Here is a 26,180-nt window from a genome sequence, read left to right on the forward strand (position 1 = left end):
CATTTTCAAATGGATGTTTTTATTGATCAATCAGGCATTGAATCAAGTATTGTAAAATAAACAGATTTTGTTAAAAAATGTCCAGAAGAATACCATTCATAGCAAACTTGTTTCCTCATAGTCATACAGAATACGAAATTGTTCAAGAAACAAGCAAAAAAGGAACACCTGACTAGTTACTGTCAGTTTGTGTATACATGTATGTATGTATCTACACAGATTACACACTGTATTTGTGCATATACTGGTGTGTGTGTATCCACACATATGCGTACATATATACACAAGCATATATGCACAGAGTACTGACTGAATTAATAGCCCACTGGAGAAATGTGGCTTGGCTCCAAACGAAGTATTCTGTGTCAAAATAAAAACGATACAGCAAGGCCTGTAGATAACAGACCGTTCTTTTTCCATTGGCCAAAACCATGATCTGTCTTTAGACTCAGTCTATCTTTACAATGAAAATATGTGAGATCATTTGGGATCTTTCCAAATTCATGGTATTACTTCCATCCAGCTCAATCACTGCCAACATTGTATGGCCAAACACTAAACAGTCTTTTCAGTTTGTCCACTACTGAAATCAGCTTCTAGATTTAATTTTTCTGGCAAAAGAGAAGATACACAGCCTTGCTACATGTTCTTTGGTAAACACCCTTTCCTTTTAGGCAAAAGCTTGGCAATAATCCTAGATTGAAACTCCTTTCCTCCTGCATCTTTTTACCACTGCTTTGCATCAGTCATCTCCTGTCAATCCATTACAATAATCTTCATGCCATCTCAGCTACCTCCCAAATATCCCAGGCCTGGTTATCTGGGCAATGTACATCAGACTGTACCAGTAACATTGTGCTCAATTACAAAATGTAATGTTTGGGGATTTATTTACTTTTTCATTTTTGAGGGTATACATTTCTTGATTATTAAAGACACTATAACAAACACTGCAGTTCACTATATGTACACATTTTCCCTTATTTATGTCAACTCTGAAAAGATCAGTGGCTTCTGCCTGTGAACCATGGGATCACCCCAGATAAAGCTATGGTACCAGCAACATACTGCTAGACTTTTCTCCTTTTAATTCAGCAGTTAGCAGGGCAGGTAAAGGGAAGTCAAAGGAACATGGATAGCCATTCATTTTCATTTGAAAAAACACCAAACAGGCATGTATGTATTACTCATCTTGCTCATAAGTTTTCTACATCATCATAAGGCAAACTGTAGTACAGCTTTATACCTGGAGAATCAGTATGTAAAAAATCTGAAGCTGAGCTTGGGACCATTTTATTTTGGACCCACTAGTGAACAAAGTGCATTAAGGCATCCTTTTCAAAAGACACCTAAAGCATGGATAAAAATTACTGAGCAAATCTTTTCTTAAAGCTGATATTCAATTTATCCTTTTTTCTACATCGGCAGATTTTCATCTCTTGCATAGTAACAACAAAACACTGTAAGAAAACCATTCTTCTAAAGTTGTCATATGCCTCAACGATCATTTATACATAAGCATTGTAGTAATTACAAAGGGCTTCTATTCTGTAGAAGGAAAAGACAAAAAAAAAAAAAATGCACCTGATTCAGCTTTGAGATAAAGTAGGAACAGCCTCCGTTGCCTTCACTGAAGTCCATCTACCAACACCAGGATGAATGTAGGGCCTGGCTGTGCAGATTCTTACCGCTGCTGAAAACTTGCTAGCTACTCCTCATTCACAAAGAGAACTGTGCTTTCCCAAACAATCCAGGACAATGATACCTATGAGCAAACCCCAGCTGCAGTGTTTCTCCGTAGAGCACATGTAAACCAGATTTCCTTGCTTTGTTATAGAGACTACATAGTGTATGACAATGAAACATTTGTATTCAATTTAAAAGCAATGGTAAAGTGGTGCATGCCTCACTTCCAAGTTATTGGCTGGGCTTGCTATGTTGAACCTTGTAAAATCAGCAATAAGCATTCACATGTCTACCATCAGAACTGTGACATCTTCTATTACAATCAATCCTTAAATGACGCCGTGCTTTATCAAATTAGTCTACAGTCAGACCTTGGATTGGCTGCTCTCCTCCAGTGTTGCTGATTCTCAGAGATGGTATCAGTCTTTCACATCCTCAGTGATTCTACAATGTTTCCCAAAGACGAAAGCGAAGCACTGGTAGATGGGAATGTTGCCATCAATAAAATAAATCACCAGATGATTTATCCACTCACATTTCTAGGAGATATTCCACATGTTTTTTATGAACAGAGAGAGCACTGCCCAATGAACAGAAGTAAATTAAACTTTCTTCTTTTGCTGTGTTGGCTAGCTCCACTTCCTCACTTGTTTATTTTTGTTCTTTTTGGTTTGCACACTTCCATGTGCAAAGTAGAAATTAGGAGATCTCGCACTCAATAAGGCTGGTAACGAGAGTGCTAATATTGGCACAAGTAAAACTTGCAGTACAGTGACTTGTCCACTGCACAGTTTTCATCCTTCCAATTTCCTGCTTTTATCCACTGTAAAATAAAATGATGTTAAGGGCTGATGAAATTTTAATTAATAGGACCATCAATGTGCAAAACAGGTAATTTTCCAGGTGTCCAAACCAGGCTTTCCCTTCTCTCTCGCTTTTTTTTTTTTTTATAAATAATTTATAAATCTTCCTGTAAGAGACTAAATACAAAGCCAACCAAACAAAACCAACCGCAAAAGAAAGTTCTAATATGTTATTAAAGCCGCTTCTTGACCTTCCATACAAAGTACACAGTAAAGAGATATTCTCCCCTTTTCAGTTCTGGCCGGATTTGGCAGCAACAGCCGGGATGCCACACGGTCCACCAGCTCTGGGCAAGCTCCTGTGGGCAGCTGCCTGGCCGCCCTGGGAAGACGTGTCGTCCTACCTTTTGGCTTTTAGCAGTCATGCAAGCTGCTCGGAGGAATCTAGGTGGTCAGGGATAGGCAAGCCGGTTATAATGGTCAAACACTTATTCCACACAGTGAACGTGGGGCACACCGGCTGCCCAAATGTAATGTCAAAAGTGTAAAGGTGTAAGGAGTTCAAAGCATCATAAAAAGCAAGGGAACCGTTGTCATAGTCCAGCAAAATCCCGACCCGACGGAGATGAGGCGCGGGCTCTATGGGGATTTCTTTGCTGTTGTGCCGCACCACCCACGTGTTATTGCAGCGGCAAAGCACCCAGGAGGCAGAATTCTTCCCAATCCACTCGTGCTTTGGTGCTGACTTGTAGGAAATACCAATGGCATACCTGCAAAACAAAAACCAGCTCAAGGAAACAAATGCTTCCTGCCATGTTTGTCTCTTGGTGAAGTCAAATGTTAGCCCAGAGGCCTCACTAAAATGCCCCAGCCTCTTACTTCTGCTGGTTGAGTTCTAATTAACTGACTTTTCACCGCAATATCTGCACAGGCTTAATTAATGTTTTCCCCCATCTCTCTTTGGGGTCTGAGAGGTCAGGGAAACTTTATTGTCCCTCGTGTTGTTTGTGGCTTGGCTGCTATGGTAATTTTTTGGAGCACTCGCCTCTGGTATTCAAAAGGAAGATTGTTGAGCACTCAGCAACTCAGAGTTTAAATCACCAGGCCTCAAATTTCCACTTCTAAACAGATGAATACAGAGGAATTCATTGATTTTAAAATACACTGCTATCTGCCAGCTAATCTGATCTCTCCTTGCTCCTTTAATATATGGCCCAGAAGAAGGAATGCAAGAGTAAACATCAAAGGACACATTAAAAAAATCCACTTTTGCCATTCCCAAATATGTTTTGCCAGATGTTGGTGTGGTTTTTAGATTCAAATGAGCATTTCTGAGACTGGGTTTTGGGCCAAGTGAAGCAATTGTAGGTGAAGACATTTGCTCTGCAAACCATAATTTATGGCAAGATGTCCAGGGTAAAAGGATTGTGAAAATGTTCTCATTAATGGACACTGAGGGCAAATACCTGATTTCTCATATATAACAGAAATGTAAGAGTTCCTCACGTTCTAGAGACACTGAAGTATTTGTTGGGCTTTCAACCAATAGAGATTAATGTGCCATAAGTTACTCTATTTCCATTCCTTAGCATTGGCACAGGCAAACAGCATTTTTCTTGTTTGAGACAGTGGGCATACCTGAAGACCTTACTGATTTTTCCACTCCGTTAACCTCCATCATGATTGTTGCCTTTGAATCCCAAAGGATGACATCTCTTCCGCTGACTAAAGGGCCCCTGAAATCCACCTCTGTATGACACACAGGACCATTCAGGAGTGGAGGAATGCACTCTTCCATTTCCTGCCCCTTGCTTCATACCCTGCGGCACAGACCTACAGCTCTGCTCCTCCATGCCTCCTCCTCAGAAGCAAATCTGACCTCCACCCTTGTGAAAATGGATCATCAAATTGTCCTATTTATTGTTTTTTCTTACTGAAAGATGCTGAGATCTTTCACGTTTAGTAAAGAAATTATCACACTTACAAAATTCACTCTGTTGTGTAAACAAGAGGAAACTTTCTGAGCTCTCCAATTCACTAAAATCTTAAAATGTACTGTATGTGGGCTCAAAGGACAACTATCCGCAGCCGTGGAGTAAAAGTCCTGTGAAGGTCATTAAATGTAAAGATGCTCTACCTGGCAGATTTAGTTCCAGAGTCCAAAAGTGATGGAGACTGGGAAAACAGTCTGACAAACTATGTGAAAGTCTATGACTGTCCCACTCTTGCACTGTTTCTCAAGCCTCTGCTACTGGCCTCTCAGAGAAACTGTGCTAGGACCCGCATGGTGTGAACTAGTGATTCTTTGCACATATATTTTGACATACATACCACGTACTCCCGCTTATAACCACTTCCCAGTAATGCCGCCCACTGTCAATGAACACGTTGCCAGCTACTCCATAGCTCCCTTGGCTTGTGAATCGCTCCGGTGTGTGACTCTTTTTGGAGGACGTTTCATCACGTTCCACTGTCAAGTTATCATGAGACACTTTCAATTTTCTATGAGCAGATTTGGGGTCCAGTTTAAATGGCTGACCTAGAGACACAGAGACAAAGATGGCAGAAGAATAGTTTGGCTTTAATTTTGAAAAGGAGAGCAGATTAGCAAGCCCCTAAAAAGCCCACAAGATTACATAACCATATTCATCTCCTCCTCTGAAGCATTCTTGAGATAGACTAACCTATTCTGCTCCCTGCAATAGCTAGTTTGCATTGTCAGTTTACTGTCAATCTCATTGTGCACTAACTTCCCCATGTTGATAATCCCTGAAAAGGGCCCTGCATAATCATCATGCCCATTATCTCTGACCTAGAGGTAACTTGAATACCCTAATTCTTGCATGTAATTGAAACCAATATACATGCTAATAAAGGTCTGAGGGTTGCTTTTTTCACAGCATATTAGATTTAGAATAAATTGTGTTCCATTCATTCTCTAGGGATAAAGCTCCATAATAACATCTTCATCATTACTACAAAAGTATGATTTCAAAACCCACAAAATGAGGTTGAAAACAAGAAGAAGCACTAGTCTTGTCTGTTCATTCACTCACAGCTTTATTTATAACAAGCACAGTCAACAACTCAGGATTGCTTTGGAAGGATGCCCATGTGGTGCTGGATACTGTGCATTAAAAAGAAGGAAGTGAACTGTAACTTGGTCCAAATAATATGGTGTAAAAACATTACTGAGGTTGTTGCTCTTGGCAAGTGTCTTCAGCTGTAGCACAAGGTTTGTAGACAATAACAGGAAGATTTTTGGTAAACTGAACCCTGTAGATGTATAAAGCTCACCACAATTCTGACAGGCTTGCTCATTGTGTCAAAAAGCAGAATGATCATTTACCTCCACCAGGAGACAACTAGGAAAGTATGACTCCACAAGGGGTCCAGCAAAAACCCTTTTCCCTTCTTACTGCCTTTCATATCAAGGGGAAAAAACTGTAAGCGCAAGATTTGATGACATGCACAGAAAAAAGAAATGAGCGCTCTCATTAGGTCCGTGTGAGACACCGACACGTGTACTTTGAATAAAACGTGAATTGTTCAGAGTTATCTACTTTTGCAATGTGTATTTAGTTATGTATTATGACCTAGTATAAAGTAAACCCATTGGAAGGCATTTGGGGGCACATTTTACCTGCTTTTTCTTACCGCTTTCTAGCAGTAAAATACCTACGGCCTGCCCCTCTAACTGGTAGGTAGCCTTTGTGTTACTGAAGCAGTATCTGAAGGATTTCTTTCTCTGTACTGAATTGTATCTGGTCACATCATTTCTCACAGTTACCTGAGAGATTGCTTTTGTGCCACAATGGGTAGCAAAGGATAAAAAATTGCAATTTGCAGATGAGTCCTCCGGTTATGCGTTTGCCTGTAGGCTACCAGGTTTAACAATATGCATATTCTTGGTAGCAGATGTGGGGTTTGTACGAGCAGCTTTTACACAGAATTCCAAGCCAGGTTAATAGCAAAAAGGAGAAAATCAGAAACATGTACATGCCATTCCCTGCAGCCTCCTTCTTGCAACGTTCAGTATCACCCCTCTTCGAGCACTCTCCCCTACAACAAGCAGTTTTCAGAGGGTGCACAAATCCCAGTGCTCCCTTTCCAGCGCTCAGAGCTGCCTGTGATGACTACATGACTGAGGGATGGGCTGGAACACGAGAAGAAAAAGGCTGAAAACCAGTCTTAAAATTGCTACACTACATCTGCTAATAATTTGTGTAACCATTGTTTTTTTTGAAGTGGGATCTCTGACTACTCTATCACCTTGTTGAACTCCATAAAAAATGGAGGGGGATGGAGTTAAGAAGTTTTCCAGTGTCCTAAGAAAGAGATAATTTTGGAGGATAAAATTAAACTAGCAATTATCTTATGAACACTATACAAAAATAAAATGTTTTATTGCAAACATATGAAAAGTTTTTGCTTTGTAGAGGAAAAAGAATAGAGAGGACATTAAAACAAAACCACAAAAGAGTATTTTCAATCATTTCACGTGTGATGGCTCTGTTCCTAAATGGTATTTCCAGTGACCAAACCACAGATACATCTCAAAAAAAAAAAAAAGTAAGTTCGGCACTACTGAAGACTGTCAATCTTGAATCGAGTTAAATAAGTGTCTTTCATTGTGGGAAGCACTTTAAACAAGTTAAACTGCTCTGTGCTCTTGTATCTTCCAAAGATCAAACCTAAAAAGGAAGGCAAGAAAGGAGAAGAATGCATGTGTGCTGGATCTCACGTTACTCACTGTTTGTCTTGAGCTTGCCGGGCTCGCTGCTTCTGCTGCCTGCCTGATTAATGGCTTTAACAATGAAGATGTACTTAGTGCCACTCTGTAACCCGTGCACTGTGTAGTGGTTTTGTTTGATATTGGGAACAATCATCCAGCTGTCGGCTGAGTTGCATAAACCTGCAATTTCAAATAGAGCACATCAGTCACAACATACTATACACTCTGTAACAGAGGAACAGTTAGAGCACTCCCAAGCACCCAAGGACCAGTAAGAATTTTGCTTCTGTACCTTTTAAAGTGTTGTTACATTTACTGAGTTGCTGCTTAATGCCACTAACTCATTCCATCAGCCCTCAGTCCAGGTCCCTTTTAAGTTCTTGCTACATGAAGTCAACCATAAAAAACTGACATTCAAGAAATGACTCGGTGGAGGCACGAGCAGTCTGAGATCCTTCATATCCCAGCACAAGGAATTCTTTATTGCTTAAGAACTAGAGGATTATGGAGATCCCATCAATCTACTGTTTGGATTAATAAACTCAGTTTAAACCTCAGAAAACTAACGTAAGCAGTAAAGCTAGGAGGGCTGGGGAGGCACCTTTGCTGACGGTCCCCAGGTATGCATTCTTCAAGACCTGAAGCAGATCATGGAAGGCCAAACAGGGTAGAGCATGTGCTCCAGAGCAAGCTTTGGCTTTTACACTCCGGACTTTGCCAGGATGTAATCTAAGCCAGCAGATTTAATGGAGACAACTTTTTGATTTATGTCCTCGTGGTTGGATGTCTGGGGAAAACCTGGATAATTTTCCAATTACAAACTTTTTTGGGTACATTTGGTGCCTACCACAGAAGTCTAATATACAGGAAGTAAATAAAATAAGGGAGTAGCAATATCATCTTTGAAACAGGAAAATACTCCATTCAGATGAATTTATTCATCTACATAAATTTTTCCTACGGCAATATAACTGCGATGGCAGTCAGTCACCCATATTACTTACTGCACATTTTGAAGAGCTCCTGGTCTAACGGATCTCCTGTCTGACAGCTCTCTTATTATAAATATTTACATAAATAACAAATTTAACATTCATGAAGTGTATATACAGTCACAATCTTTTATATAGTTATACAGCTAGAAAAACATACATGCAGATGGAAGTGTATGCATGCATGTGCATACGTAAGGCTGGAAAACTTAAAAGGAAAATGCTTGACTGGATTAGGAACCTGACAGACGTCTTGATCTCTGCCTTTACTGGGCATAGAATGTGTTATGAAAGCTACTGTGTTATTAAAAAACAGCGTTCAGCTTTTAACTCATGTTTTACCAGCAAGCCAGTAAGTACTAGTGAAGAGAATTTTTTAAAAGTCAGTATTAATTTCAGCTCTGCATATTAGGCAATGCAAAACCTTTACGTAAAGTAAAATTAGAAGGCTGGACACAAAACTTACAAGACCTGTGATAAGGTTTACAGACTCATAGACAATTCATAACCATACTGGGAGATTCCTTCCTAATTTGGGGTCTGCTTTTCGTAACAAAACATCATTAGAAACAGAACTCAGCTCCCAAATTTCAACCTAAGGATTATGTAGCTTTTGTCTCAAAGTTCTTTTGTATTACTTAGCATCCTTGAGAGGCAGGCAGCTATTCAACCTGCATGTGCAAACAGGTAACTGAGGCACAGTTTCAGGTGGGACTCATATCACCTCATCATCAAATGAAGAGTTGCAATGCCTAACCTATTTTTCTGGACTCTGAGGAGAGGCAGAAATCAGCGAGTAGTTTTAGTTTCTTTAACTTCTCCAGGTGTGAATATCCTACCACAAGTGCCTCTTTTTTCCTTGGCCACTGAGGAAGCCTAGGTGACTAGTGTAGGTGAGATCTCTAGCTTCAGGTATCTAAAATGAGGTGAGATGAACCACCCTCCCACCACCCTGATTTGAAGTCTGGAAGTCTAAGCCTGTGGCTGAACTCACACATGGGTTGTGGCCTTTGGACCATGATCTACCAGAATAAGAACATTTATTTGCTGCAGTTTTCTGGCATAAAGTGGGAAAAAAGAATTGTAGTATGTCCCTTATGCTCCAACCAGTGAGCATCTTGACCACATGACAGCTACAGGGGATTCAAAGAGTTTGGTATATGTGAATAGAAGCAGCAAAGAAAAGCAATCTTGAAACATTGTTTTTCTCAAGACTATTGAAAAACGAGATCATGCTGAGCAACCATCTGTCTACCTCCTGAAAAAAAAAGAACTCAGCGTTATACCCATGAAAACCCCAGTTGTGCCTAGCACTTGTAGTAAACTGATTATAGCAACATCAGTCCATGTCTTGTTTCACTGAAACATACGTACTAAATGATATTTATTTTTTGGGGCTGGGTGTGAATAGGTTTCCTAAGAGGAAGAATGGAAATAAAAGCAGCAGTTTCCTGTCATAAAATATTTCGCTGACTCCTCAGAGGAATCCTCATTTTTTCCCAATAAAAATTTGCCACAGGTAGTAAAGGCACGCTTGTTCTGTAGCTGAACTACCACATTGATTTTGCATTGAGACCATCACTTACCTGACTTATAGGCGCTATTGCAAAATAAGCGTTAAGTTACAATAAAACAAAATGAAGCACTGGATTTAGAGTGAGTCCAGGATGACCAAGGAACCCTTAACTTGGATGCCTCTAATGGGGTATCAAATAACATATACCACTTAAGTGGGATGGATCCAGACAGTGGTCCTGGAAGTCTCTTCTCCTTCCACAACCACACTTTGAAACCAAAGGTCTACGGTATGTATAGGCCATATATAAACAAACCCTTATGCAGACTCAAAAATGTCCCGATTTCTGCTAAATCACCTCAAAACTGGATTTGTATTAGACACTATAACTCTCTAAAGGGCACACTTTTCAGGCTTGCATTACACTTTTTATGACACCCTCCAGACGCTGATTGCTCCTTAACAAAGTATAAAACTTGGATCTAAACAGGTATATGAAGGACTGTAAAGGTACAGTTGCATTGCTATGAGTCTCTTCTCCTCCTGTGTGTGTGGATTTGTACATGCCCAATGCTCACTAGTCTGTAAATACTCACACAGAGTAAATTAATATATTATTAAATAATCCAGTTAACGGTTATTTTAGTTTTCTGTGTACAGAAGGCAGAGCCACAATAACTTTAGGTATTGCTATGTCTTGGCTTCTGCTGCTGTTAATGTCAAAACACTCAGAGGCAGGTGTACGTTTATCCCAGCTGATCTTGAACAAAGAGCAGAGATCCGGAGTTAGGACCCTACCTAGCCTAAACATTCTGCATAGTCGATAGAAGGAGTTGGGGATCCTCCGTTTCACCTGACTCATGTTCTAGGGGAAGGCTCTATCCTCCTTGATGACACAATACACATTGGGTTTCTTTTCTTTGTCCTTCCAGTCTTAGGGATCCCAGACTACCAGTGTACAATAGATGTTGGATGTGCAGTGACTGACTCGGTTACTTTGCTTGACAAACCTTGCTGTCCCAACAAGCTTGGCTCTTGCCCGTGCATCAGGGGGCTCAGTGACGTGTCCATGTGCTTCCTGACTGTGAGCTATTTGATAACAGGCTTTAAATTGAACTTTGATTCAAAATCTTGGGAATGAAGTTTTGATGGTGTCAAACTACAAGTCCAAAATCCTTCAAAACAGAGAACAGTAACTCGTGGCAGCCAAGTTAAGCTTCTAGGTATGAAAGAATATTTCGTCACTGCATCAAAAGAATTTGCGCGCAGTTATGCTCTGTCAGGACAGCCTTTCTTCTCTGAATACAAAAGAAGATGATTAAGAGAGTTCAGGGAAATGAGCAAGCAGCCTGGTAACGTGGGCATCCGGAGGCAGTGTCTGCCCTCTCAGCTCCCTGCCAGTGGCAGCAGGTTGAATGGAAAAGCACACTTCTCACTGGTGCAGCAGAAGGAGCTAAAGGTCTCCTATTGTACCCATTCCTAATCCAGGCTACATTCAGGTTTCTTGTTTCAAAAACCCAGGGCTTTTTACAGGGTTATGCAGGTGGTAAAATAACGTATTTTAAAACTGTAGCCTACAAAAATGTAGAGAATTTAAATTACATCCTGGAATGGTGCAGTGAGCACAGTGATGTCCATACAGGATGTGTGAGTTTTCAAAATAAGTTTCTCAGAGTCTGGAGGTAATAATTTGTAAAGCTATTTCCCTGGTGTTGGCTGTTGACGCCCTTTGAAAAACAGATGGGAAAAATCCCAAGGTGTAAATCCTTCTAAAATTTACACTGGTAGATTTTAATAAAATATATCTTCTTGAAAACCAGAAGAGGAACACAAAAGTCATGGGAAGGTTATTTAAACCCTTGAGTATTTAAATTATTTTAAAATGCTTTATTTAAATAAATTATTACTAATTCAAATTGTTAGAACAAATACGGTAGGTAAAGGTAACAGATAGGTCTCCACTCCCACTCTGCATTCCCACATGAAAGAAAATAATATATGCAGGATTTCTGCAAAACACACCACAGTTTCTTTAAGAAATACACTCTTTTTATACTTTTCAAGAGGCAAAAGTTTTCTTGTTTGTTTTTTTTTTTCCAAATCTGTTTTTGTGCCATTAAAAGTTACTCACTAAAATCCTCAGTAGCAATCTGAAGATTGTAAGGAATCTGTTTTTAATAAATTAAACCAAACAAAAGCTAGAATATTCAAAAAATTATTGGTGAATCATAAATTCACTATTTTCCCTGGAAGCTTGGGCTCCTAATTGTCTCAGATCCTTCAACTGAATTTTACCCTATCTGACAGGGAGAGAAACCATGTAACACTGAAAAGGTTCTGACAGTACACTGTATCCTTTATACAGTGATTTTTAGTATTTATGTACTATGTACATGCACTAATTTTAAGATGTAACTAACTGACCTAAATTCTATTTACCAGAAAGAGAAATATTTACTGGTTTTTGCCTTGAAGAAAGAGATGTGTTTTTCATGAAGACACCTTGTATCACAGCTACTGAAAAATTGGGTGTTTAAATTTTAACCTTCCTGAGGCACACCAGAGCAAATCCATGACATTAAAAAAATGCATACTCAATAAATACTTGAAAATTTATTGAAATGGGATAATGAAATTATAATGCACGTTAGCTAGCTAGTGACAAAGTCGTTTTAAAAGCCTTTACAATATTCAGATTGCAGGTGATTAGCTGCCTCTCAGAAATGCAAATGTGTGAATGGTATAACTGAGAAAAATTGCTTTAGTAAAAGCCTGCTTAATTTAAACTTCTGTATTGCTTTTATGCACAGAACAGGGCTGCCAAGCATTTAATAGGCAAGCAGTCTGGCCACATTTGGAAATAATCTTTCCTGTATGAAATAGGATTCAAAATGAAATACTCTATTTGGACCTTTTCCACCAAATGTTAACTCTCCAATTTTTCAGTTAATAAAAAAGAATATAGCTGATTATGTTGGATAGAAAATACACTAGAAAAACATAGCATTGCTTGTTTTTGTTACTGAACTCTTAGCAATCTCTGAATGATATATGCCTCTGGTGGGGGAAATGTACTGAGGAGTGGAAAGTGCAGTCAGTCTGGCTATGTGGTTTTAAGAAACGGATTCCAAAATAACAGCTTCCATTAGCACGGTAGGTGGGTATGTACGCAAAGTGATTCCTATTGTCTCAGGGGAAAAAAAGCTGGTTGGTTTAATGCAGTACTCTAGCTACTCCCTCGTGACTAATTCATAGCTACAAAAACACAGAACTAAGACAATCTATGAACCTGAAGCAGAACATTATCTGCTACAGGCAACACACAATACCAATGGATGTTTTTTGGGATATGACTGAGAAATAAATTGAAAAAATAATTATGTGCAACAGCATGCAAATGTCATAAACAGAAAGAAATCTGTGCTAATCCTAAATCTATTCCATTAAAAGAGTATTAAAAAAAAACCAAAACAACCTATCACCTAGCTTCAGTTCATCAAAACATGAAGGCTGCAGTGCAGTGCCTGCTAATGCCACTTATGGTGAAAATAGCTCTCAGTGTTCAGCCACACTACTAAGGTACACTCTGATGTTCTTGGGACAGTCTTGGAAAGTCATTTATAAAAGTTGGGATATTAAACCCTTCTGCAGGTCAAAGAATATAAGCCAACAAAGTAAAGAAACAGCCAATCAATTTTCTGAGTAAAATCAAGATGTTAGTAGGCGAATCTGCAGTACCAGTGTTAAGTTGGAATGAACTGGAAGAGTCTCATGTGTTAGAAACCCAGGCAGATCTGTAGCAGTTAAATTTGGCAGGAACATCTCCACTGGAGGTGGTCAAGTCTACATTAAATAATGAGGTTAAAAAAAGCTTTACAACATTTAGAAAACCCTTCCATGTATACTTATATATGCATGTATTTAATTTGAGGAAGCATTAGAGCTTTCAATTAAATTGAAACTAACAGCCAGGATATTTGTGTAAGCTAGCTGCATTGAAAAAGGGCCAGTTCATTCTTTCTACTGTCACCTAAGGTCTTCAGAGCACTTTGTAAACAAAAGCTCTTTCAGTGTTATTTTGTTTTCTCTTCAAACTTTTAATGACACATTTTAGCAAAGTAATAAAATGGAAGTTCAGATTGCACACTGAGCACTTGATGCTGTACCCGAAAATTATCATATTGCATCTCTGAAAACAGACTAACTGATACATGTTTCACAGATCAAACCTTTCTCTTCCATATGGGAAGTTTACAAACAAAATACCTTGTTATTTATTCACGAGTAAGCAAAGAGTAAAATCCCACATCACAAAGGTGTGGAAATAGCACTCCTTTTCTGCTGCCATGTTCATACGTAGTGCCAATAAGTGACTTGCACAAAATCTTCTAGCACAAAGCCAGAGATAAAATGGGCTAGAAAACAAGCAATGTACTGTGCCATTATTAAGTCCTGTCTGCTTAGTAGTGATTAATCAGGGAAACCTTTGCTTCCTTATCTACCTTGCTCCAATTTATTCCAAATTACTATCAGACCTTTTTGTTATCCAGCTTGCTTAGATGTAGGAGCATATGTTGAGTTTACTTGGTCTTTCCAGCAGTCTAAAATTTTACAGTGTGTTGTCCAAAATCACGCTGTTTAGTGAAATACTAAATGGAGGTTTTGGCAAAACAGTCATTGAATTTTCAGTAGTCCACTGTATTTTTCAGATAATCCTGAATACCATGATATATTCACAGTATGCTACTTAAAAACAGTGTTTAAATGCCAACACACAAATCCTCAGATATTAGCTTGGAAAACTAATTCCATTTTAATGATGGAGAAAATGAGGAGTACACAGCAACAGAGGAGTCAGTGCAAGAGTTTGGCTCAGTACTGAAACTTGGTATAGACCATACCATTTTTCCACTGTCATGAAGCACATAAACATATCCACAGCACTTACTTTCATCAAAGTATCTCTTTGTATCTCAAAAAAAAATATTTGTAAGAAGACAGACACTTCTGCACTGGATCAGAACTAAGCCTATCTAGACCACTGTGTGGCTGGGGTATCTGATGGTGGACAAAAGCAAGAGCTAGGAAGGTGTTAAGGCACACAGCGATCATTTCTCACCACGCTCTCCCAGACCTCAACAGCTTACAGCTCTGGGACTTCCTGAGCCAGAAGGAAGTCTCTGCACTTCATTGTTCTCAGTGGATTTTTCTTGCATGATCTGACCAGTCATCTCTTGAACTCAAAAATGCAACAACCCTCTGTGACAATGAGTTCCAATTTAAATAGATGTTGACTGAACAACCTCCACCTTTTGATTGATATGGTTCATTTCAGAATCCTTGTTTCACAAAGCAAGTACACGTCAGCTAGTGGTATTCCCATTAAACATATGGGGAACAGGAAGAAGTTAAATGACTTCTCCAAATTCACAGTCAATGATCACTATGCACTGAACCCAGAAATGTTGATTTCCTGGCCAAAGATTAGACAAATTTTTTTTTTATCGGAGGAATAGTTATTTAAGAGCAAAACAATCCAAGGACTAATCAGTAAGTTTGTTCATTAAGGAAAGTCACAGATGCAAAACAGAGAGTGTACTTAATAAAAAATGTGCTACAAATCAAAATATAAAGCAATGATTGTTGATGTCATTATAAGTTGAACAAAGTTACCATGTTAATTGTTGTTCCACTGATGTTTGCTGCCTTAGCCTTCAGTATACTGAGACCTATGCTTTGTAGTCCTGAAGACAGTAAAAATCAGAGGGACAGACTTAATCTGTGTTTCTGACAAAGGTCCAGTTGTCAAGGTTATCTAAATGACAACAGGGCTGCAGTTCCAACTAATGACCAGTTCAACACAGGCTCCCTAGTGCCTGACAAGCCCAGACAATGGAACTGAGGTCTTTGTCCGTGCTACATCTGCAACAAGAGACAAGTCCTGTTAACATGGACCATACTTGTGCCTTTGGGAATATGTGTTTGTTTTAGTCTTTGAAAGCTTCCACTACATGGCACTCCCAGAAAAGACACAGGAAATTTTAACTGATTTAATTCTGCATTTTAAAACATTTTGAAATCGTTATTGGTTTGGATTTAAAATTTTAGCTTTTAATCTTCCTAGAAATATGTTTTACTTTCGTTCTTGACATATGAGTACATTTATATGTAAAGGCACTCGGTTTATAGAGAAACCATAAGGAAACAGAAGTAGAAAAAGAGAAGGTTTGTACTTACTAACAACATTAGCTTGTCCAGTGAAGATGGTGTACTGCAGCTCGTAAGAGACCACACTGAACTCATCATCTGACGTCCAGTGGACAGTAATGGTATCATAAGAAGCTGTACAGAGCTCTTCTCGAATGGTGGGTGGGTTGGGAGCTGTGAGAGCCAACAGAGGAGGCTTACTGACACAATCAATAAGACATTTCCCTTCTCACCTGAGATTAGGGGGTGCATCTGATGCATGTGTTTGTAGCTATACCATTCAACAGACTTTTCAACAACTTTTTGCTAATTCCAGTAGTAACTTTGATTATCAATAAATTGTTGCAAAGGAATTCTTACTATCAATATAACCACCTAGGAACTCCACATTTTGAAAATATTTTGTACTGAAGTAGCTTTAATTTTGGATGCCCTAGCACAACTGATGTGATGGTGGTCACACTAAACTGTGGTTAAATTGGTACAAACAACTTTTTCTAGCATTGTTCTGACCATCACACCAAAATTATCAAAGTTTCATTGATGCACGTATTAAAATATCAAAAAGGAGAGTCAACACTCTTCACTGTTGACTTGAAAGCAGTGTTTGCCTAGCCTGTCTTACCAGAGATTGGCATAAGTGGTATTTAAATAATGTAATTTTGGGGAAGCCTCCAAAAATCATGCTTTTATGATCAATCTTCACCTCTCTCCAAGTTAATTTTTATTCATTTCCTAGCCATCCTTTCTAATATAGATGCATATAACTTCTGTTAGTTATACAACTCACTTTTTTCCCAGCCTTACATAAAGAGTTCTTATCATAACATCATGACTGTATGACTATTACAACCTATAAAGAGTTCTTATCATAACATCATGACTGTATGACTATTACAACCTAATCTTCAATGTCATTACTAACTAAATAATTCTAGAAAGCAATCCAAACACTTTAATGAAAAGTTGTCCTCCTGCTTATTTTTTTTTAATCAACAAGCAAGATCTCTTTATGCCTGTATGTATAGTAAGCTATACATTCTTCTCCCATATTAACACACTGGTTTGTTTTAAAGACCTATTTAAAGAAGTGAAACTTGAAGCAAACTTCTAACATCTAAATTTTCCTTGTTTGCATTCTTTACAAAGCCAAACACCTAAATAAGAAACAAATGAATCTTTCTTGAAAGATTGGTGGGCCTTCCTGCATGCTTGTCTCAGTGGGAGCTTCATTCCTAATCATCTTCCCTAAAAAAAAAAATAATCTTTGTGCGTAATAGTGTTCCTGCCAGCTGTCACAGGGTGAGGAAAGAGGGCACTCAAGCTGAAACAACCAAAATATGCCTGTATTAAGGGAAAAGGAAGGCAACTCTGAACGGTATTTTTGCTCTCAGCTCTTTTAACTTTTGTTAGCCACAAATAATAGCCTCAAAAAAGTCCCTCTGAAGGAATTCCACCTTTACTTTTACAATATCTTATTTTTATGAAGCATCTATTTTACTTTCTGTTAATAATTTTTATAGTTCACGTCTCTCGTTTACCAATGTATGTTCCCAAGGATTAAAGTGCAGACGCATTTCCAAGCAGCCTCTTTCAACCAAGGGGCATACGGAAATGTTCAGATGTGTTTCACAATATGACCATGATTTGTGATGCTCTAAATATTGTAGCACAGAAGCTACCAATGTCTTTTATTTTTAACTCAACAGAGTAACCCTTGGGACAGATGGGTATTAATAAAGAGAGAGAGAAATGAACTAAAATAAGAACAGTCAACCAGGAGGGGAATATAAACAAAAGGAGGAGAAATAATCCTGCAATCTTCTGGAAAGATCAGGACTGCAGTTTAGAGGTTGTGTACTAACTGAGGACAACTAACTGTTGTGAGAGCTGTGCAGTACTGCATTGGTCCTATCAACTATGTTTCAAAAATGTATCCAGCAGATCAATCACTGGAGCTTTTTTTTTTTTCCCCCTAGCTGAGGCTTCATTTTCATATTTTTGCCTGTCCTTTAAAGGCAATAAATTAATTTGAAAAAAATATTAATTAGAAATGCACAAGTGGATCATTTTTTTTTTGATAGTCTTCAACTAAAGCCTTCTTCAGTCATCTCCTGCACCTAACAGAGCAAAAGCTTTTATCCAAGAAATGTACTTATTATTACTACAACACAGATAATAAATATTAATTTATGGAAAGCAACAATTACTGAAGGTTTTGTTATTGTAAATTGTAAATTGTATTTCGATAGCACCTGTCTTCAACTCCTTTGAAAATGACAGCCTAAGTTCTCTCTTCATATGCTCACCTGGCTGGCCTTACAGATGGAGATTTACAGGCCTTCACGTAATGAGAACGACAGAAAAAGATTTTACCTAAGAAGGACATCTTTTCCCTTGCTCTTGTGATTAATCCACACCCACCTATGACTATACTGCATGAAACTCAGCTCTTCAGCAACACTCATTTCATAAACCACTCAGAATAAACCAAAACATACCCGCTTCTCCTGCAGACAGTCAGGGATGTCTACATGTAAATGGTTTGTTATGAATTTCAAAATAGTGTAGAAGTCTAACTACCAAATTCATCATTCCACAGCACATACTCCTTTGGAGAGTGTAAGTCCGTAATGCAGTTAAAGAGATTGACCTTAATCAATCAGCTTCATTATTACATTTGATAGTGTGTGATTTGCTTATCAAATTTACTAGTACTGCTACAGAGCTTAGGTTCCACGGGGAAAGCTCTACAGAGACTCCAGAGTGATCTCAAGGCTGCACCAGCAACTTCCTCCATGTGGCCTTGACTCAGGTGTGCTCCACCACCGCTCATGAAGGGGAAGCCCAGCGTGCTTCCTGCACAGCAGTGGAAGACACAAAGCCTCGTATCCACCCTTCGGTCCTGTTTCCTGGTGGAGAAGCAGTGATTGCCCATGAGCCTTTCCAGTCCATTTCACGGTAAGGACAGAGCACTGACTCACTACCGAACAAGACTGAAGTTTGACAACTGATGCTGTTAATACTCTCAATTATCGGCAGCCTCCTGCCTACAAACTGCTACCCAATGTCAGGGAGAGCTGGAAGAAATGCAAAGCAGCTCTTGAAAACCCCAAACTTACAGATTTGAGCAATGAGGGAACCAGGAATCAGTGCCAGAAGACTTAGCAAGGCACAATGAAAGCTGCAGTGGTTTAAGGAATTGCTTCCTAACATCTGTAGCTCTCTGGTCATGGAGCAATCTCCATAGAGGACCAGGGCAAACATCTGGCTGCTAGTGACTGCTTCAGTCACTCTGACTTCCATCCACCTGCATTCATGAATCAACACTCTCTGTCAAGAGACAAAATCATTGCTGAAGGCTGTTTTAGTTCATTTGTATGGCTTCAACCCAAAACTGAGCAGATGCACTTAGGAAGTCAGGAATCACAACTGAAGTGCCTGAAAGGCAGTAACTAATATTAGAAAAAATTTCTTAAATTTGCTCACAGAAGTAACTGACCTTGTGAGCACACCTGCTCCCTTTCAACCAGGTTAGTCTAACTCACCTTCCTTTCAATGTCACCTGCACAGCTTTTGCTCTGAAGTGGACTGAAAGGACTCACATGGTCCATACACCTGAGAGGCAGTTTAGGGAGACTGCCACCTGTCATTGGTGATTCCCAGCATGAATGCAGTGGCTTCTATTGAGACTATATCCAAATCCTCTCAGAACAAGGTCACAGGCTGACTAAACCCACTTCAACTTCCTTTTGTTTGCTCAGTCTCCACCTCCCTGCTGTCATGGGGTGATTGCCTTTGTAAGGGTTCCTTACTGATTTTGATACTGAGTATAAAAGGAAGATCTAAGCCATCTCCTTGACTTAATGGTGCTAGAAATATTTGTATTGCTGGTACAAACGTGAGGGAGTTGAGGAAGCTGCTCTGAACCTCTCTCAGCTGATCATTACTGGCTCCGTGGTGTATCATGATACTGGACTGAACCAGCAAGCAGGAGTTTGAAAGGCACAGTTACATCAGATGTGGATACAAATTTGATGTATTAGTAACATGTCATGCATGAGTTGGCATCAAGTGCTTAGTCATACAACCATCTAAATACAGTCTTTGGGTAGACCAGAACTGTTCAAAAAGGACAGAATGAGAAGAGGTTACACTCAAAGCATAAGACTGAGCTGGCTGGAGGTGGTTTTTGATCTCTTAATACTAAAAGAGTTAGGAGGAAAGACAGGTTGTGAAGGGTTTCCAGAATGAGGTTGTTTTTCTAAGAAAAAAACACTGACATATGCTAGGTAATATATATTTCTTTGTGCAGTCATAGCTAAAGTGATGAAGAGAATTTTTCATTGTTTCAGATGGAATTTCTGAAGCAGGGCAAACTGCAAGGTCAAAGAATAGATGTTCCTTCAATTGATTTCAAAGTATTAAGACACAGAACAAGTATTTTTTATTCACAATGGATAAAAAAGGTCCTTATGTGTGTAATACTGTGCATACAGTTTGGAAGTCATATGCATTGCCTGGATCAAGCTAGATACAGGTTTAGAAAAAGATAAGTTCCAGATGAAGAGCTTGAGCAACTGGCAAGATAATAAAGCTTTCAAAAGACATCAAGGCTACAGAGAATAGAACAGCCAGAAGAAGATTAAGGGTATTGTTTTAATATACTGAGCCTGACATCTCAATGTCTGGCTGGCAACTTTCAGACAGGTATCAGAGATTTTCATTTGGATAGCAGAAGCTTTGGACAGACAGCTGCATAAATGATAAGCACAAACTAGTTAAATTTGTATTTGGGAAGGAAATAACTTAGGAACAAAGAAAGATGCAAACTTCAATGTGCCACATAGAGAATTGAGGCTGGGGAGATGGAGGATAAAGAATATCTGACAAATAGTACTGGGAAGAACCAAAGGAGAAGAAAATCTCCAGAAGACAACCAAGGTCAATCACTTTGAAGGTAACTGACAACAAAGAGAATGAAGCTGGAATTTAGTCTTTGACATTTTGTTCAGAAGCAGTACAGATGATAGATATAAGATAGGCTTCTTCACTTAATTCACAACATAGATGTACCACTAGGACTTACAAATGGTCTTCATTTTACTTAACTGTGAAACATGATAAAAATTAAGCCCAATTCACTCTGTCACACAGTTTTCAAAGAACTTTGAAGATTCCATGCACCAATCTGAAAGAGGGAAAATAAACTAAGTCTTCCTCTAGAGTTTCTGAACAACAATAGAGAATAATCAAGTGCATTTGACTCTTGGGACTATACATATACACATATACATTACATATATACATATATTTACATAAATGTATTTTAACTGTCTGCATAGGTTGTATTTTATGCTCAGATAATTCGAACATGTGCTTTGGATTTTGCCATGGCAGCCATATGCTATTTATTAATGTGAAGTGAAACAGTACAAAGACAGAGCCAGTTTTAGCACTGTTCTTCCCTGGTCATCAAGGGCAAGGATAAAAATGGTAGATCAGGAAAAACCAGCGAAACTTCTTGATACATGTGCACGTCCCCTTACACTGCATTGTGAGCAATTTTTCAAGACTGTGGATGAGGTAGGAAGAAGGCAGAGAAGGAGGTGTGTAAATGACACAGCCAGCATGATGGACCATGGAAAGGATCTTTGTAGCAAGACCACCCTTCATTTTGGTACAGATACAACCTTCATTTTCTGAGGTGTACAGCAATCAGGCTAGTAATATTAACATACGGGGAGAAGGGGAGAAGACCTTGGGCGTGCGGGAACAGATTGCCAGATAGAATGTACTTCATCTAACTTGGAAGATCTAAACCACAATTATCTGTATTTGAGTGAATACCTCTAGCCTTTGTTTGGAGCCAACTGGGAGAAACAGGCACCTCCAGAATGGAGTCAATTAACCTGATATATATGCTTTAAAATGAGGTGGTTATTCCTCTTCTTTGACTATAAAGGAAGCTGAAGCTGATTATTTTACATGTGCATTCCTAGGTTAGGGCAAATAAGTCTGGCTTTTTCTTCCTTCTTTTCATTTCCTTGGCTTTTTGTAATTTTGGGGTGAATACTCAACATGGTGGCAAAATTCCAGCAGACTTTGGGGAGAGGCAGACACCATAACATTTCACTGTATAAAAAGTTCAAATTACTCTCACCACATTATTATTGTGTATTACTTACTAGAGTATGTGTTAAACACTGATTGTATTCACCAGTCACACAGTGAAATTTCTTGCAGATAAAATCTCTCTTTCAGATATGGCAAGAACTCCACAGCTCTATAAGGCAAGGGTGGTGCTGCCCTGTGCATGCAGACAGCCTTGCTCTTTCCAGTATTAATCTGTTCACTTATTCACAGAATCATAGAATAGTTTGGGCTGGAAGGGACCGTTAAAAGTCACCTAATCCAATCCCCTAGCAGTGAGCAGGGACACCTTTAGCTAGATCAGGTTGTTCAGAGCCCCGTCCAGCCTGAACTTAAATGTCACCAGTGATGGGGCATCTACCACCCTTCTGGGCAGCATGTCCCAGTGTTTCACCACCCTCACTGTGAAAAATTTCTTCCTTATATCTAGTCTGAATCTGCCCTCATTTAGTTTAAAACCATTACCCCTTGTCCTGTCACAACAGGCCCTGTTAAAAAGTCTGTCCCCATCTTTCTTATAAGCCCCCTTTAAGTATTGAAAGGCTGCAGTAAGGTCTGCCCAGAGCCATCTTTTCTGCAGGCTGAACAACCCCAACTCTCTCAGCCCATCCTCTGAAGAAAAGCCAGCCTTCGGCATGGAAAAATTCCAGTGGCTGGCAATGAGGAGACTCTGTACTCTCACATTCTTCAGAAGTAACACGGGTATACCTCCTGCAAACAGGGCTAAGAGAATGGGCCCAGGAAGAGCTTTCAAGTGCTTTTCTAACAGAGCTTTGTGCCTTTCATTGCAAATTTTCACTGTTAACAGCAGATGCTTAAAGACCCTGCAAAATGAAAACCTACCCCGTGTCTCTTCTGTTTTCAATTGAACTGGAATGAATTGTTCTAATTCTGGCATTGAAATCAAAACACCCTAAATTACAGTAATTTGTTTCTCTTTGTGAGTCATTATATACTCTTGAGATTGCACATTACTCAGGCCTTCAGTAAGTGTCTAATCCTGCAGGCTTCTTCAGGCCAAAGCTCTCAGTTAAGTGAGCCGGGGCTCTGCTCTGCAGAGAACCCATCCCACACCCTGGCCCAGAGCGCACTGCGTGCTCTCGAGTTCTGGACACAGCTCCACTTCTGGGGTGGGGGAAATACACAGTGTCACTGGCACGAGAAAACAACTTTCATTGCTGAGCCCTTGATGCTGATTGCTTGAACAGCTTCTGGTTGGTCATGGGAAATCTGCCAGGCTGCAATCTGCCACAGCAAGGAGGCAGCCCTAAGGGAGAGACGGTAACACATGCAGCATCTGCCTCCTGGGAAATGGGATTTGGTCGCTGCTGTCCCTCCTCTGGCTGCTCCAGGCTGAGCTCCAGATGTTCTGTCATTTCACTCTGCTGCAGTGGCTTTTAACCATTTCTCACTCCCACTTGCCCACGCCCTGGTGGGGAGGAATGCAAGGAGAGGAGGTAGGAAATGCATCCCAGCTGTGCTCTGTAGTGCCTAATGCTTCCTGGGGCATTCTGGGGCTGCTGAGTGTAACATATTCAGGATTAAGAGGGAGAGTATACTGGGTTTATTTGACAAGCTTTTGGTAGTGGTTGGGCTGCAGGGGTGACTTCTGTGAGAAAAGACCAGGAGCTGACCCCATGTCGGACATAGCCAGTTCTAAGACAGACCTGCTGGCACCCAAAGCTAAGCCCATCACTGATCCTGGTAGTGCCTCTGTGATAACATATTTAAGAAAGGGTAAAAAAAGATTGTGCAGCAGCTGGGAGAAAGAGGAGTGAGAAAACGTGAGAAAAACAGCCCTGCAGACACCAAGATCAGTGAATGAGGAGGGGGAGGAGGTGTTCCAGGCACTGGAGCAGCGATTCCCCTGCAGCCTGTGGAGAAGACTATGGTGAGGCAGGCTGTCCCCTTGCAGTCCATGGAGGACTACAGTGGAGCAGATATCCACCTGCAGCCTATGGATGACCCACGCTGGAGCAGGTGGATATGCCCTGAAGGAAGCTGCAGCCTGAGGAGAGTAGCCCACACAGGAGCAAGTTTTCTGGCAGGAACTACGGCCCATGGGGGACCCACAATGGAGCAGTCCATTCCCGAAGGACTGTACCCCACGAAAAGAGCCCATGCTGGAGCAGTTCTTGGAGACCATCAATCCATGGGAAGAACCCATGCTCGAGAAGTTCATAGAGAACTGCATCCTGTGGGATGAAGCCCATGACGGAGATGGGGAAGAGCATGAGGAGGAAGGAGCAGCAGAGAGGTATGATGAACTGACCCGTGCCAGTCGGGGGGAGAAGGTAGAAGAGTTGAGACTGAAGTTGAGCCCGAGAAGAAGGATGGGGTGTGGGGAAAGTGATTTTAGTTTTCTTTTTATTTCTCAGTATCCTACTCTTACAATTAATTGGCAATAAATTAATCTTCTCCGACTTGAGTCTGTTTTGCCTGTAGCAGTAATTGCCAAGTGATCTTCTTGTCCTTATCTCAAGGCACAAGCTTTTAATCTTATTTCCTCCCTGTCTTGCTGATAAGACCAAGAGCAGCTTGGTGGGCACCTGGCAGTCAGACAACATTACCTGACCACAGAGAGGAGTGAAGATAATCCTATCCCTACTATTTTATGAGGAACTTATAATAGTAGCACCTTGAAAAAAAAATTACCTGTAAGGTAATCAAGGCATTCCAACAATTTCTTCTCCCTGGTAAAATCAAGTGCGAAAGTATCAAAAGTATCGTTGAGATTAATTTCAGGAATTAGAACCTGGGAGGATGCCGTTGCCATGGAAACCCTATAATGAAAAGAAAATGTCTTTTAACATGCAAGACACAGTAACTTTCACATCAAGGTAGGATCATTATGATTGTTATTGCTTCTCAGAAAGCTTGACAAATACTTTTATATGTATTTTATTTATACGGTTCAAGTTCGGAGCTTCTCCTGCACTTCTATTTTTGCGAGTAAAGTCTCCAGTAAAAATCTATTACTTAGCTTTTGACGAACATGCATTATCACGTAAGTTTTTAACAAAATATTGATTAAGCAACAATATACTTTGAATCGTTCTTTCTAGTCACTTATCAAACCAAAATAGCAATAGCACCATATATTTATATATAAGCATTCCTGACAGTTACTGCATCTCTCCCAACCCTTGTTTTCCCAATCAGTTTCTTGCTCCAGGCACTTCTTGGCACTGCTGTCCCAAGGGCTTGGTGCAGATCCCCACACCTCCTCAGCTGTTCAGCACAGCACACTGCTGTTAACTTCAAAAAGCATAGGGGGGAGATAAAACAAATAGATATCAGCAGAGTTTATTTTGAAAGGCTTTTCCCTGCAAAGCATGTGTGCATACTTACATTTCCTCCAGAACTGAAAAGTTTCCTTGCCTGCCTCATTTCAGGAGCTACATCCACTTTTTGTCTGTCCAGCTGTACTAATATAAAGAGATGAGCTTTTACAAGAAATCTGCCATCAGGACGGATTTTTCAGATCCTTCAGCCTGGTATCTCAAAGTACATGTTACTGGAGAGCTGGATACTGGATATGTTTACAGAAAGTTTGGTCTGTTTAACCAAAGAGATCATTAAACCTCATTTTATACAACAGAAATTTGTTAATTGTTTCAGTTTGGAGGTAAACACACACACAACCGTGCACACAATGTATGTCGGTTATCTGTCATTCATGACACATGTCAGATCAAAATATTTTGACTGCTTCAATTAACAGTTTCCCAAACTAGAGTATGTCTGTGTAGACAGGACTCAAATGGCTCCAGGCCAAATGCTTGCTAAGAACTATGTTTTCATATATTTCTTGTGTAGTATTTTAGGAAAATACTGTTAGGAAAGTAAAAAACAGCTGCGCATCTCATTGACTTCAGCCTAGTTTTCAAAAACCGAGCTGAGGAGGTTTCCTAGTCAATATTTCTTGTTACACAGTTTTCAGTACTGTATCCCTTGCAACTATAGTTGTAGAACTTGGTTTAAAGTAGATCCTAGCACAGACTTTTTTTCTAGAGAGGATATTTGACCTGACTTTTGTCCCATGTACTTAAAGGGAAAAATTCCCTGAGCTCTTTTGCTTCTTTTAT

The 26,180-nt window shown here is 39.8% G+C and overlaps 1 protein-coding gene across 2 annotated transcripts in view; it reads right to left on the reverse strand.

Moving 5' to 3' along the window:
• Nucleotides 1-2,910: 2,910 nt before the first annotated feature.
• MID1 (midline 1) overlaps nt 2,911-26,180 on the reverse strand; it is a 97,087-nt gene continuing 73,817 nt past the window's right edge. For both annotated transcript variants that reach the window (XM_009962198.2, XM_086460726.1), the window contains 5 exons: nt 24,748-24,875; nt 15,970-16,113; nt 7,243-7,404; nt 4,821-5,028; nt 2,911-3,259 (listed from right to left, as the gene is read on the reverse strand). In XM_009962198.2, the coding sequence (XP_009960500.2) occupies nt 2,911-3,259; nt 4,821-5,028; nt 7,243-7,404; nt 15,970-16,113; nt 24,748-24,875 (991 nt within the window). The remainder of the gene's footprint in view (nt 3,260-4,820; nt 5,029-7,242; nt 7,405-15,969; nt 16,114-24,747; nt 24,876-26,180) is intronic.

The sequence above is a fragment of the Leptosomus discolor genome, chromosome 1 (genome assembly GCF_034619465.1).
Source record: "Leptosomus discolor isolate bLepDis1 chromosome 1, bLepDis1.hap2, whole genome shotgun sequence".
Classification (NCBI taxonomy): Eukaryota; Metazoa; Chordata; class Aves; order Leptosomiformes; family Leptosomidae; genus Leptosomus; species Leptosomus discolor.